The following is a 15067-nucleotide window of genomic DNA, read 5'->3' as shown; positions in this document are numbered from 1 at the left end:
AGTACCCTCAGAGACCCCCAGTGGTCTACAGACCCCAGTTTGAAAAATACTGGTCTAAGATAATACTTGATTCTGTCTCAGTGCAGGGAGCTGGACTAGATGACCTATCAAGGTCCCCCTCCAGTTCTACAATTCTATGATTCTACGATTCAGAAATGCCACCTGCAACTGAAAGAGCAAGTCTGGGGTTTAAAAGCCTTCAACTGCAGAAACAGCTACCCAGGAGACCCCTAAACAAATTCAGTCTGGAGAGATCAGACCGGTTCCGATTACACCCTTATGCATGACACTTTAAAACAAAATCCACACGGAGTATAAATTGAAACCAAACACTGGCCAGGTTAGTCCAAAATGTGTTTTAGTTTGACCACCATAAACACACTATCCTATAGAATTTTTCTTATTTGAGTTTATTCTGCAGAACCAAGGATTACTCCCTGATCAAATACTGCACCTGTGCCCGTTTTGTTCTGATCTCACTTATCTGGGCTCTTTTCTCTTCCCGCTTGCTTTTCATTTTCTCCATCTCTTTCACAATATTAGATTTCCTCCGCACTGGAAAGAGACAGACATTTACATCACTTTTGTGAAGTTGTTACCACAAACAAGTTTCTTTTAAGCAGAATAATTTCTTTAGCTACACCCTCCCCCGCCCCCCACCGATGGGCATACAAAACCCTCTTCTGTACAAACTGGGATATCATGACCTAGAGTCTTGTCCTGGAGATAGTGTTCCTTATCAGTTGTGTCCAGTGGTTGTGACAATCCAGGTACAGACACCACAAGGGTCTGAATCCCAAGGAGTTGGCAACTGAATCATCTGGTTTTGTATACAAGGTTGTTAATAAATATATCAAGTAAGGTCTCATGAAAGCTTGTAGTGTTCTGAACTTGATGGTCATTAGGAGAGGTTTATACAGACTGTGGTTATGAATCTCTGTACATAGAGTATTGTGCTCATACACTGTACTACAATTGCAAATACACTTCACAGCAGGCAGGGGCTCCTATCGAACCAAACAAAAGTGATGATCCAGAATATAGCCCAGGAAGAGAAACACAGAACCATTACAGTTAATGGGAAGACACAGACGCCCCAGCTATCAAGTAGAGAGGGAATTCCCCACATGCTGAATAACCATAATCTGAGAGAAAGAAAAAAGGCTGTAAACCCTGTTAAAAAGGGAAGGGGTTTGAGGACAAAGGCTTCAGAAACAGGGGCAGCCTCCACGCAGGAAGCAGGTCCATGAAACACTGGATCCCCTCTGCGACAGGGAGTATGGTGGGAAACTGTTCCGAGGCAATGGGTAACTGTATTAGCAAAGGGAATTTATCCAATATAGAAGTGTAAAGCCTGAAGTTGTGTCTATGTTTATTTTGTGTAACTTGTGTTTGCCTTTCCTTACTAGTTCATCTGTGATTTTTCTATTAAGTGAACTTTATTTTTTACCTCAAGCATATCTCTACTGTGCAATCTGTGCAGCGTGTGCATGCCAAAGTGAACTGATAACTGGGGGCTGTTCATACCTTTGGGGGCTGACAAGCAGAGGGGAAGTCAGAGTGCCTGGCAGTTACAGAACTTAGAGTAGACTTGAGACTGGAAGGGCTGTTGTGGTCACCCAACAAGGAGTAACTAGGCTGGTAGAAGCCAGGGGAGAACTTTGTGCTTGTGGGCTGGCTACTAGTGTCAGGACTCCAAGCCATAGCAGCACAGCATTAAGGCACCTAAAGCTAAAAGGTAGGAGGTCACCTTACTGGTATGAGCGATTCACCCCCAACAAAAATCACAGTGACCAGTGGTGTCTTCAGAGCATAGCTACCAGCTACTGAAGCTAGTTAGAAAGCCATTGTATTGCTACTCTGGGGTGGAGCCAGTCCTTCCAAGCAGACCTATTTGTATATCAAAACTGTACCATATTTAAATCTGAAGTCATCAGGAGGTTTGCTTTTGCTGCTAAGCCAAATTCCAGGAAGTCACATTAAACCTATGAGCATATGGGGAAACAATCTTAACCAACATTGCTTAGAGATGCAATGCTGGTCACTGAGCCAGCCAGTCCTCAGACAATAGTCCTTATTTACCTGGATTTGCTGAGGAGCTGCTTCTGATAGATGGATGTTCTTCTAGAACTTCATGTACATTTGTCAGTGAGGGTTCTGTAGCACAATGTGGCCTGGTAGTTCGGGCTCGGCCAGCTGTTGAAAGGAAGCAGGTCAATAGAACAGTATCTGTTAGACCTCAGAAGTGAGGGAGAACAGAATTGTGATTTGTAGGGTCCCAAGACAACAATAGAGCGTGGAGGGGAGAGGAGTCAGGCCATGAGTTGCCCTGCTCTCCAATTCTATGGTAGGTGAGGGAGACCGGGCTAACCCATGAGGGAGAGCACTTGCACGGGATGCAGGCACCCAGTGGCCACTTCATAGTAATTTAGTATAAAAAAACTGCCAATCCAATAATAGTTCACAATTCGTAAGTGTTTCCTTTAATAGGCCAACATATAACACTGTATTAGGATATTGCAGAACTATTCCCATTTGTGTGCACTATGGTACTGCCAATTATACGATCACATCTTTGCATGTATTTGATCCAAGATAAAGTTACTTAAATACTTGACTATGGAACTGAAGATTACTGCAGTGAAGATATCTATGCACTGTACCTTAGCTTCTGCATTTCCTATCTTTATTACTTACCTGTACAGCCTTAACATTGTATTCAGATAGATCTTTTGCACTGATTTCTTAAAATCATGGTTTGCCTGGTGTCAGAATTGCAGGCCAAGTACATATTTCTACATAAGGTTATTTAAATGCATAGTGTGCAGGTGTTTTTTTTGTTTTGTTTTTTTAAGTGAGGCACAAGTGCTTCTCACCCCATACCAATCTCTCCTCTACAAGCAAGAGGTCTTTAAGAGATTTAGGCAGCATAAACTCATGTAAAGGCTTAAATATGAGAGACAAAATGGGTGAGGTAATATCTTTTAATAGAACAACTTCTGTCAGCAAAAGAGACATTGCCTCACCCACCGGGTCTCCCTTAAGCCTTAACATAATTTATGATGCTTGAGTAGCCTTAGGACCCGATCTTGCTCCCACTGAAGTAGATGGGGACTTTGCCATTTATTTCAATGAGAATAGGGTAGGACCTTTAGATTTTTTCTTAAAAAGATTTTGGGAAGCTACAAAAAAGGACTGGCTAGGGGAAAAAATGCCTATTAAGAGGAAACTGGCAAGAGCTGTAGGCTCAGGACTACCTTATTTATACACACCACAGTTTAGGATGAGTAGTCTTGATTTAAAATGTGAATAACTTTAGTAGTTTTATTAATTCCCCCCCCCCCAAGCTTGACTTGTATTAGAGGTCTGAGATATAAATGAAATCAAGTTTCAAGATCTAGGCAGTATCTTCAGCCTTGGCTAAGTTTTTTCAGTTTATGGATCTCATGGATACAAGTCTGAAGAGTAGGGCATTTGCCTACTATAAGCAGTGTAACTTTAAAGCAAACTAGTTGAGAACCGTGCTTAAGAAAATGCTTTGCATCTGCATAGCGATGCATGTCTAGCCTTAAAGTTAGTTATACATGCTGTTTCAGAGCCACGGGATCTGTGCTATGCCCCAGCTTTTACAGTGTCCCTTGGAGAAACTTTCAATGTACCAGACCAGCAAGGGGTCCAACTCTTCCACAACTGAGCCTCCAGGCTCCAGCAGTCTTGTTTCACACCATGAGCTCTGCCCAGCGAGTCTAACTGGGGAAGACTCCTGTTCAGAGACTCTTTGCTCTCTTCAGGGATCAATGAACCTCAGCATGTATTTGCAGTGACACCAGGCAGCCTTTTCAAAGCAGAGTAGGGTTTATTACTCAACTGGAACACAGCATTGCTAAGTCCTTCGGTTACCATAGAGAAGCAAAGGTAAGACAGTCCATACTGGCCAAGCCAGAGCTCCCATACTGGTTTCCTCTCCGGTTATGCCTACAGTACAAGCGCTACAGCGGCACAGCTGCAGCTACACTGCTGTAGCACAGGCACTTACTACGGTGATTGCAGGTTTTTTCCTGTGCTGCAGTAAATCCATCCCCCCTCAAGAAGCAGTAACTAGGGTGACCAAAAGAGTTTTTCTATTGACCTAGCTGTGTCTACAGTGGTCATTAGGTTGACCCAATACAGAGCACTGGGTGCAAAATTTCACAGCCCTGAGCAACGTAGTTATATCAGCTTAAGTTTTAGATGTAGATCAGGCCTGTCTGTCCATCCTAGGGGAGCTCCTGTGTCTCTCCAAAGGCCAACTCTTACCCTAGCCTCCTGTCACCTCAGGACACTGCCTTCTTCCTGCAGACTCATGCGGAGTTCACATGTTCTGCCTGCCAGAGTTTCCTGTGGATAGTTGTCAATTGTTCAGTTGTTGGGGTTCTCATTGTCCTTCTGGATCCTCCACTGATTGGGTTGTTTCAGCCAGACCTTTAACCACCCATTCATTTCACCCAGACTGTTATGTGATACAATGCACCTCATGTTTCCTGCTCTGCCCAAGTGCTGCTTTAACCTTTCAGTGTCTGTGCATAGCAATGCAAAGCACAGAGGGAAACTGAGGCACATATAGGACTCCAATTACTAGTTCCCACATTTGTCACACATGAGCAACAGGCAATTAAAAAAAAAAAAAATATATCAACTTTGTTACACTTAGACTACTTTTTCAAAGCCACAGTCCAAAGTCTGCATGGAACAGATTGAGTTTTAACAGGCAACCTCTCTAAAGTTCAGGGCCCATCATGAAAGCTAATATGGAACATGCAGCACACATGCTTTTGCTGTGTTGTGTAGTTAAATTAACAGCAGTAACTACCAATAAAGCATTAAGTCTGCATTTCCAAAAGAACAAAGCAGGGCTCAAATTCTTTCCTTACCCAATAGGTGTAAATACATGTGACTGTACCTGTAATCAGTACTGATGCAGAATTTGAAGTACTTTAGTTACATTCAAGTACATCCATATACCCAATTAATGGAATCGGTCAACCCAGTACAGCTCAGAGGCAATCCAGCTTTTTTTGTCCCCAAATATTGTCCCTATCTTAAGTTATCCTTGCTAAGTCTTTCAGATGAGATACAAAATGCACTATTAATAGCTCTTTTAGCAAGAGTAGGGCCATTAACCCTGCCACTCAAACCAAATTGCCATGTGGGTAAAAATACACTTTGCACTTCCAAGAGAGCAGGTATTTCACTTCCCATCCTAGCATTATGTATGCTATTGTGCACTGTTAAACAGATGTCAGATTCATCCCAAGACATGCATGTGGTGGATTAAGTGATTATTTTTTCAACATCAGCAGAATTTCTAAAGTGATTTGAGATCCTTCTTAATTAGAAGCCCTATGTAAAATGCACGATCACTGACCTCTTGTGGTCTCTTCCCTTCTCTGTTTAAAAGGGGAAGAGATTTTGGTCAGTTCTTTCTGCTTTTACAGTTTGCACACCCATGAGAAGCATTTAGAAACACAAGACCTTCAGTTCAGTTTAATCACGTTTTACTGGGCTTGTCTCCACTCACCAGGCACTGTTGAATGGTTTCTTGTTTGTGTAGAAGTGGAGGGATCCACCTCCATCTCATTATCTTGGAGGCTGCCCTGGGACTCTGTGATAACAGACATCCTGGTAGAACGGCTACGTAATACTTAGGAAACAAAGAATTCAAGGTCAGTATTGAGCACTGACAACAGCAGGCCAGTTTCTTAATTAAAAAAAAAGAAAGATCAGTATGCTCATGAAAGTACAGAACAATAAGGAAAGCAGCCTGGTTAAAAAGATACCATTCACAGCAGGATCTCAGAACCTTTAGAGAAGTTTAGGGTGAGGCAGAGTGCTAGAAAGTCATCAGTTTGGTGAAGAGTGTTCTTGAAAAATGCCACTAGTGCAAGATAAATAGTTCACTCCAGATCTGCAGTTCCAATGGATTCCTTTTCCTATTCCACTTTAATTAATCCTAATTTTCTTTTTAATTAATTTATGCTGAGGTTCCTGAGCTACCATTCCTGAAAGGGACCAGAAGGCTCATCTTCATGCTTCTGGTCACTGGATCAACCAATCTTGATGAAGGTGTTGTAAATCCAGTGACTATTTGACAGGAATTTGTCTGTCTTAGTCCACACATCACAAAACTGGCACCTTGGTTAAAGTCTCTGTGGAGACTTCCAAAGACAGCATAAGCATGAAGACAGCTTCTTTGTGATCACTGTCTCCCCAGGTGAGGGTTGAAGAGGTATCATGCCCATCACCATGGTACCTAAGTACAGTTAGAGCCAGCGTGGAAACTTCCACCAATGCTAAAGTCACTTAAAAGCGATGATTACAGCATCTGTCTAATAAAAGCTGCACTCTCTCAAGGTTTACCATGCAAGCTGCAAGGGAATTAAGGTCTTAGCAGTCACACATTTAGGTATCTATTACTTTAAGATAGTGGCCAGCTTCTTACTTGGAAATTCTTTTAGAGCTTTTATGCCAAGGCTATAGCACCCATTCAAATAGTTTAAAATAGGCTTTTTTTGTGAAGAAAGCAAATCTGACATGAAAAATTTGGAGTGCAATATAAAAATTAGATCTATTATCACCTCTAGCAATTGTAGGAATTTATCCAGAATAGAGCAATGAGTATTCTCATATGAAGACAAGATTTCTGTTGCACACCAAATGTTTTAGAATTGTGGATAAACCCTGTGCAGAAGAGTTGTAATTGTGCCCATGAAGCTCAGTGCAGATCACACCAGAACGCTTTACCTGGTTGCTGCTGCTCGGGCGCAGCGGACATATTAGGTGTCACCGTTGCCACTTTAGGAACAAAAAAGAATTGTACTTTCATTATGCTTGGAGATGGAATTAAATGCTATGTCCTTTGTGAAGTGTAACAATTTCCAAACCTAAGCTCACCAGAAACACTCTCAGGGTATGTCTACACCCAGCCGCTAATTCGGCGGCTGGCAATCGAAGTTCTGGGTTCGACTTATCGCGTCTTGTCTGGACGCGATAAGTCGAACCAGGAAGTGCTCGCCGTTGACTGCGGTACTCCAGCTAGACGAGAGGAGTACCGCAGAGTTGACGGGGGAGCCTGCCTGCCGCGTGTGGACCGAGGTAAGTTCGAACTAAGATACTTCGAACTTCAGCTACATTATTCACGTAGCTGAAGTTGTGTACCTTAGTTCAATTTGGGGGTTTAGTGTAGACCAAGCCTCAGTGTCTCCAGCACTCTGATCACTTCATTACAGAAAGAAATGGCATGCAGTATGGTGACACCACTGCTCCCTAGCAGGACAGAATACCATAATTCAGAAGACTAGCAAAATTAGTTTAGGCAGAGCCAGCTTTACAATTAACTTTGAAAAAATTACCATTTATTTTAGCTTCCCTCACTAGCAGATACAGTAGTACATTACACACTGATGGGGGCTTTCTGCTTCCTTTTATGTGCTAGACTAAGAGGTCTGCAGGACCTGAAAGTGTTGAACTCTCTAACCAATGTAATGCAGGTCTCAAAATAGGAGAATATTGTTCCCTGCGGCTGTAGCATAGATGTTTAGCAAAAGGGAACACAGACTACTTTGCTTTCCTGCTGGATTCGGAGCTGGTCTCTCTTTATGCACAAACACAGTGGTTCTCAATCTTTCCAGACTACTGTAGCCCTTTCAGGAGTCTGATTTGTCTTGCGTCCCCCCAAGTTTCACCTCACTTAAAAAACTACTTGCTTACAATTTGAGCAAAAAATTGCTTGTTCTAATTTTTATCATATATTTATAAGATAAATCATATGAAATATAAATATCGTATTTACATTTCACTGTCTAGTATATAGAGCAGGGTCGGCAACCTTTGGGAAGTGGTGTGCCAAGTCTTCATTAATTTAAGGTTTCGCGAGCCAGACCAGCAACATGGGCGGCAGATGGAACCCTAGACCGGCAGCGGGCTGAGCGGCTCAGCCCGCTGCCAGTCCCAGGTTCTGGCCACCGGTCCCAGCCCCCCTCAGCCCGCTACCGGCCCGGGTTCCGTCCATCCAGGCCGGCAGTGGGCTGAGCGGGGCCGGTGGCCAGGACCCCAGCTGGCAGCAGCATGCCATTAAAAACCAGCCCGCGTGCCACCTTTGGCACACATGCCGCAGGTTGCCGACCCCCAATATAGAGCAATATAAACAAGTCATTGTCTATATGAAATTTTAGTTTATACTGACTTCTCTAGTGCTTTTTAAATGTGGCCTGTTGTAAAACTAGGCAAATATCTAGATGAGTTGACGTACCCTCTGGAAGACCTCTAAGTACCTGGTTGAGAACCATTGCACTAAAACACTGGGACAATAGCCAGGCAACATGCATTGCAGATTTTCACTTATATTTTATGCTTCAGAGTACAACAGTGACCTCTAGAGAGGGCATTGCCCATCTGTCAGTGACTGGCTGGGTTAAGAGCACTTGATTGGTCAGCTAGCCAGTCACCACCAGGGAGTGACCAGCCTAGAGACAATCACTACTTAACTCCTAGTAGAATCTCCAGTCTACCAGTTTTATGGAGAGTTCCCTGGATTAGTGACAGGGACGTAAATTTGTGTCAGTTTGGGATGCCTGGGTTGTTCCTATCAGATCTGCCACTCCCTGCAACAAGATTTGTATTGCCTTCCATCTCCAGCATCACAGAGAACCAAGAGAGGGAGAGAGTTTAGAAAGCCAGTAGCAGCTGGGGTGGAAGCCTCCGGTTCCAGAACTTAGCCCGACTGTACTGGACAGGACAAATGGTGGCAAGCAGGAGGCTTGCTGCACTTTCGGAGGGAAGGAAGGCAGAGCCAACACGGCGGGGCAAGGAGAACATAGCTAGCCTAGGATGCTAATTCAGAACTTAGCCACATTTGTGACCATTAGCATCGACATGGCCAACTGCACACACGCTAGTAATCTTTCCTCCCCAAACTAACAAAAAGCCCCAAGGAATACATTAGTCAACTAAAATCTGAAAGCGGAAGTTAGATATGGGAAGGGAAGTATTTCCCAGCCAGCCCCATACCTGCCAGCCCATGAAGAATAACCTCTTTTGGACCACACCTTGCCTTGCAACATCCCAACCCTCAACTAGCTTTGTTCAAAACATTCTATTCCGTTGACACAAGAACCATTGACCGTATTCTGGAACCTCGACACACTCACTTGCCATTGGATTCTGGAATTTGCAAAGTGGAATTTACTAGAATTCCCCTGAAACCTGTAGAACTATACAACTTAGAAGGGGGAGGGGGGGGGAAAACTTGTGATAAAAGGCAAATTGTGATTACCAACTTGCCAGCTCAAACACACAAAAGCCTCCTGCTGGCGGTAGGCCTGTATTAGGGTACCCAAGGTAGGAAGCCTCCAAGACATAGAAAAACCTCAGAATGCCTTAGGACTATGATTTAAGACTCAAATTTCAATAAGGAACCAGCATAAAGTACAGTTGCTTAATTAGCACATTTTGTAGCGTTGTGTTGCCTAAATTAGAGTAAATCTCCAGCATAATTTATTTTTGTCTTATGACTATAGACAAGAATGAAGACAGTCATTTTTACCTTCTCGTGGAGCAGGAATTTTTGAAAGGGTTGTTCTACGTTTTTGTTTCTGCAAAAAGTTAAAAAGCCACTGCAGTAAGTATCTGACGCATCTACCATGCTCTTTGCATTATATAATTAAGATATGGTAACAAATACAAGAATGCGCCTGTTTTTATAAAAAACAGCACAGGAAGCCCAAAAAAATCCAAATGGAACAAAACATGCATACCCAGAGACCTCAAAGTTTAAAGTGGAAGATAAGTGAAAGAATCAAAGCAGTTTTTAAAATAATCTGTACTTATTTTGTATATATTTATGTTCCGACATGCTGCTGTTTGAATTTTAGTACTATAACAAGAGTCTGAAGAGTTTAAGGATTACATACCTGTACAGTTACATTCTCCTGCAGAGGCAGGTTCTCTTTCACATCAGAAGCAGAAGGAATTTCTTCTAAAATCTCTGGATTTATTGTTATCACATCTTCAATCTCAATCTACAAAAGCAAAGACGAGATTTAGATAGTAGACAATTTCTGTTCTAACACCCAATGGAAGACAAATAGCTTGACATAAACTTTAAATAAAGACAGCAAAATATAAGCCATTCATTTGTTTGATATGGAAAATTAGGGTTGCCTTGATTAATAATGTAGTATTTTAAATTCCACTTGAGCAGTCTAATCTGACTATAATAGAAATCTGCTAGACAGACCATCTACCAGTGTCTGCCAACCACCACTCAGTGCCACAGGAGCTATTGGGCACTTCTGAAAACACTAGCAAAGCACATTTGTCACTGTTTTAATCTCTTGTGGCTAATCTTAGTAAAGCTCTCAATCACTCCATGATTTCTGTTCTAGGAGAGCATTACGAGTTTACAATATAGTTGTGTTTATTGAAATAATTTTTATTAAAAAGCTACTCACACTGAGGTAAATGAAGCATTCAGCATTTAAATCAAAACAATTTAATTAATCTGCATTTTCCCCATATTCGCCCTCCTGCTATTTGCAAGTAGGAGTAAATAAGTGATTTCACCTCAACCTCCAAACTCCTGGTTTACCATGTAGTGAAGTCATAATCCTTTATCTACAACATTCTGCAGCTCTGGAAAAGTGTGATGTCACAAGTGTCTGTGGGGGAAGAGGGGGTAGTGAGGAGTTGGGCTATGAAGGAGAAAACGTAGGCACAAACTGAGCCTCTCTCCCTCGTTTTTACTGTGTAAAGATGACCTTATAAAACACTGAGTTTGTATGCTAGGTAGTTGTATAATTATCACTTCATCCTCCACAGAAACTAAGCTGCCTTTGATATTGAAATAGCACCTATTCTGCACAAGTTTATATATTAAATATTAATATTTTAGAGGGTTTAGGTAAAAATGTGATTTAATCCTCTGTAAAATGAGCAAAAATACAATATTAACTGTTCTCATACATAAGAGTTAAAGTATTCACCAGATTTTTAAAATAGATTTATAGATATGTGATTGTCTCCCCAAGTATTATGGAAACCCAGGACAATCATCATCAAGTTTACTCACTTTTAAGTAAAACCTTGTTAAATGCCAGTCCCTCAAACTCACCTGGGCTCTGACAGTCATGGTTTCTTCCCATTACAATAGCAGATCACTTAGGAGGTTCTGTGAGTCAAAAAACTTAGGCCCCCATGATATCTGTGCAACCTCATGGAGCTTATGCTCAGGGATTTGCACTGGTAGAGCTCAAACTAATTTGCCTGCAAAACATCTGTTAATGATGATTATGCAGGACATAGCATACCCAGCTTCAATGTCAGAGCGCCACCTCATCTTTCAAATCTACCTCTAGCTGCCAGTACATATTTAGACTTCTGACTAGCATAGATCTGATAAGAGTTTCAAGTCTCAGACAATGCAATTAGTAGTTGGACTCTGGCCCAAACTTCACGGCTAATTCCCCATCTGTTGCAAAGACATCTGGGAGCTTGTTGGTGCCTCTAGGAGGATTTTTCCCTCTGTGGAATAAAGCCATCCCTCCTTTTCCTGAAGGCTGAGCCTGTCAGCCAGGTTTGTGTTATTATGGGAGTACTGAGGAGCTGCAAGTTCACCTACTGATGGGATGAGGGCATGCATTTGGGCGTAATGCCTGCTGTAACCAAAACAGGGGTAAAAAAAAAAACCAAAACAAAACAAAGACTTACTCAAAACAGCTTAAAATATAAAATAACACACTTGTTTGTATTTGCTGCGCTTAATTTAAAACATGCTGGTCTCCTAGTGCCTAGTCAAAGCTCTTAAATAAATTTGGTTTGCTTCTCCACCCTTGTGTGTCTATTGGTGCAACGCACACCGGGCAACGAACCCTGTTGCCCCCCTCGGGCCCTCTGGGCTGGAAACAAGCTCATGAGCAAACTCCTCGCTACACACAGACACTAAGTGTCAGGGAAAGTGAAAGTTTCCCAGAGTGTAAATAAAAGAAGCAGAACTAAAGAAAGGAATGTGGTAAATTATGCAAGCTGGGAGGAGATTTACAAAATCAGAGTCCAAACCAAATTGGAAACAAGGAAAACCCTTTTCTACAGCCAATGGAGTGGGAAGATATCGGTCAGAATATTAGAAATACCTCCAGTTCTCTCTCAGCTTGTCTTTCAAAGACAATGGAGATATTTTATTGGCTCACCAAGTTTAAGTATGGTTTTAATGCATAACTGGATAGGAAATGCCCAAAGTATCCAACTAATCTCACATTTTGCCATAGGTTAGGGAATTCTTCCAGAAAATTTTTAAGAGATCATTAAAGGTGCTGAATACCAGTATAGAGCTGCCAAGGTTGCATAAGCCGGGGCTTTGTTAAGAGCATGACAGTACAGCACTAATGAAGAAGTCGTAACTCATCACTTATGAGTCGTAAAACAAATGTATGTATATAAATACATAAACATTTAGTTTTATTCTGAATCAACTATTCTTACTAGAAAAAATATTGCCCTCAGAGGCATTGTGTGTCAGCAATACTATTGTAATCATTATTTGTGATTAGTTGGATTATAGGGGTCCAGTTTACAGCAATGAGCGATAAGGGGTTTTCACAGCTTTCCAACCCTCAAGCCAAAGAGCCAAAGACAAACATGGCCCAAAATTAAGGATTTGTAAAAAACAGACTTAGTTTTTGTAAGGCCAAATAAAATCTTAATTTTCATTGGAACGTAATGCAACAGATAGACCTTCATCTGCAGCATTTACAAACCAAATTACAACTTTTATGCATTTGAATCTGAAGAGTTAGAACATACTACAATCAAAAAGTGAATTGCCCAAGCTGTTCTCCTTGTCCTAGGTGACAGAAATACTAAGATTATATTTTTAGCCCTGTTTAATGAGCCACAGAATTCTATGAAACACGTAAGAAAACTGGCTTTAAGCCCAAAGGATCTTTATTTAATAGAGTCATGGATTTCAGCCCCATGCTTTATAACTATGCAATTCAAAGTTGCTGCTTTATTCCAGACAGAGCGAGCGTGGGAACACCTCTCTCACTCACCTCTTTTCCTTTGGTTGAGTCCCCTTCTGACCATTCTACCGAGACAGACAGCCTTTCGACGTTTACAGTCTTTATAATTGCACTGTGAATTAAGCCTAAGGATTAAAGATAAGTTCACATTTCATCAGGTCATTCAACACAACACACTTAACTTTTGCTGAAGAGAACAAGTCCCCATATTCAGCTCTGTAATACCAATTCAAGATTAGAAGGCTAGTTTTTCAGAGAGGAATTTGTCAGTATTCCATATCCAAAGCTATGAGCCATTGTTAAAATCTGGGAATGGCCTTCATACTACAGTATAAATATTGGATAAACATTCAAGACACAAAAAAGCAATGAAGCTATTAACTCTGCTGTCAGCCAGCAATTTCCTAGGAGTGCCAATACCTTTGAAGACGCAGCGGCCCAAAGGAAATTAAGCTATTATTGTCCCTTTGCTGTGGCATTAAAGACAACACCTTTTCTGGCAGGGATGCAATGTGCTATTTTTAGAGCCCGAACACTGAAAGACTTCTGACTTACTTAGTTTATTTTGACAGCACTTTGTATAAGTTTTCCCATTTATTTGGGTTTTCCTACACGGCAACCAGGGAAGAGACTTTTTTTTTTTAAGTGGAAAAAAACGTCCCCTAAAAAAGAAAGCCAAACACAAAGATTGCCTGGGGGAGTTCAAGGGTCTGTTTAGGACCAGAAACCACTTTTTAAATTGCATTGTATCATATTATTGACTTAAACTGGGACCATATAGAACATGGTTGCAACCAAGGTCCTGTAGTGGCACCAAATCTGGTCTAAAGGAGGTCAAATAGGGTGTCTAAGACAAGGTTATGGTTTGCTGGTTATGGTTATGCTATCTGTATATGGGTATCATTTTTGTAGTTGAAGTTATGAATATTGGCTCTATACAGTCTGTATTTCAAACTTCTGCTATGCTTCTGGGTAACCCCAGACAAGTTGGTGTCAGCTCTGCCTAGCCTGCTTGATGGCCCATTAAGGCCCATCAGCTATACAACTGACCCATTGAGAGAAAGCAAATATGCCTTGAGACTCACCAAAGTATGCAGGGACTTGCCCATGTGACTCCAGACTCCATTTTGCTGTATTTTTCCCACAGTAAGAACAAAGGTGTTCTTACACTTGGAAAAAGACTATAAAAGGCTGATGCCTCATCTCCATCTTGTCATCAATCCTGCTTCTTACCTCTGGAGGGACTTTGCTACAAACTGAAGCTCTGAACAAAGGACTGATGACCCATCCCAGCTGTGGATGTACTCCAGAGACTTGATTTGAACCTGCAGTTTATTCCATCACTGCTACAAGCCTGAACCAAGACTTTGTCATTACTGTATGTAATTGATTCCATTTAACCAATTCTAACTCATCTGTACCTTTTTCCTTTTATGAATAAACCTTTAGATTTTAGATTCTAAAGGATTGGCAACAGCGTGATTTGTGGGTAAGATCTGATTTGTATATTGACCCGGGTCTGGGGCTTGGTCCTTTGGGATCAAGAGAACCTTTGTGTGTTTTACTGAGGTATTGGTTTTCATAACCATTTGTCCCCATAACGAGTGGCACTGGGAAACTGGAGCATCTAAAGGAATTGCTTGTGTGACTTGTGGTTAACCAGTGGGGTGAGACCGAAGTCCTCTTAGTCTGGCTGGTTTGGTTTGCCTTAGAGGTGGAAAAACCCCAGCCTTGGGCTGTGACTGCCCTGTTTTAGCAATTTGTCCTGAATTGACACTCTCAGCTGGGTCCCGCCAGAACCAGCATCATTACACACTTAAATCTGCTAAACTCCATGTTTACAGCATCCCTTCATTTTCAATCTCCTTTGGAAAGGGCAGAGCCTCATATATGCCTAGTGTCATTGGAAAGCTTTCATCAATAATGGAAAGGAAAAAAGTCTGTAAGAAGACCAGTCCCCTAGAGGGCATCACAAGCAGTAAGTCCAACAGAGGCAACCAAAGGCAAGAGTGAGA

At 41.7% G+C, this 15067-nt stretch overlaps 1 protein-coding gene across 3 annotated transcripts in view; it reads right to left on the bottom strand.

Annotated features, from left to right (window-relative positions):
• KIF2C (kinesin family member 2C) overlaps positions 1-13173 on the bottom strand; it is a 44493-nt gene extending 31320 nt beyond the window's left edge. The window contains exons 1-6 of one of the 3 annotated variants that reach the window (XM_034779519.1): positions 13083-13173; positions 9948-10055; positions 9581-9629; positions 5558-5680; positions 2083-2196; positions 455-555 (exon numbers count right to left, since the gene is read on the bottom strand). In XM_034779519.1, the coding sequence (XP_034635410.1) occupies positions 455-555; positions 2083-2196; positions 5558-5657 (315 nt within the window). In that variant the 5' untranslated portion in view covers positions 5658-5680; positions 9581-9629; positions 9948-10055; positions 13083-13173. Of the gene's footprint in view, positions 1-454; positions 556-2082; positions 2197-5557; positions 5681-6780; positions 6802-9580; positions 9630-9947; positions 10056-13082 lie in introns of those variants that run through there. The other 2 variants (XM_034779518.1, XM_034779517.1) reach the window with 2 other exon arrangements.
• Between the last annotated feature and the right edge of the window lie 1894 nt (positions 13174-15067).

This window comes from Trachemys scripta, chromosome 8 (assembly GCF_013100865.1).
Source record: "Trachemys scripta elegans isolate TJP31775 chromosome 8, CAS_Tse_1.0, whole genome shotgun sequence".
In the NCBI taxonomy this organism is placed as follows: Eukaryota; Metazoa; Chordata; order Testudines; family Emydidae; genus Trachemys; species Trachemys scripta.
The sequence above is the reverse complement of the archived record's forward strand: the minus strand, read 5'-3'. Positions and strand labels throughout refer to the sequence as shown.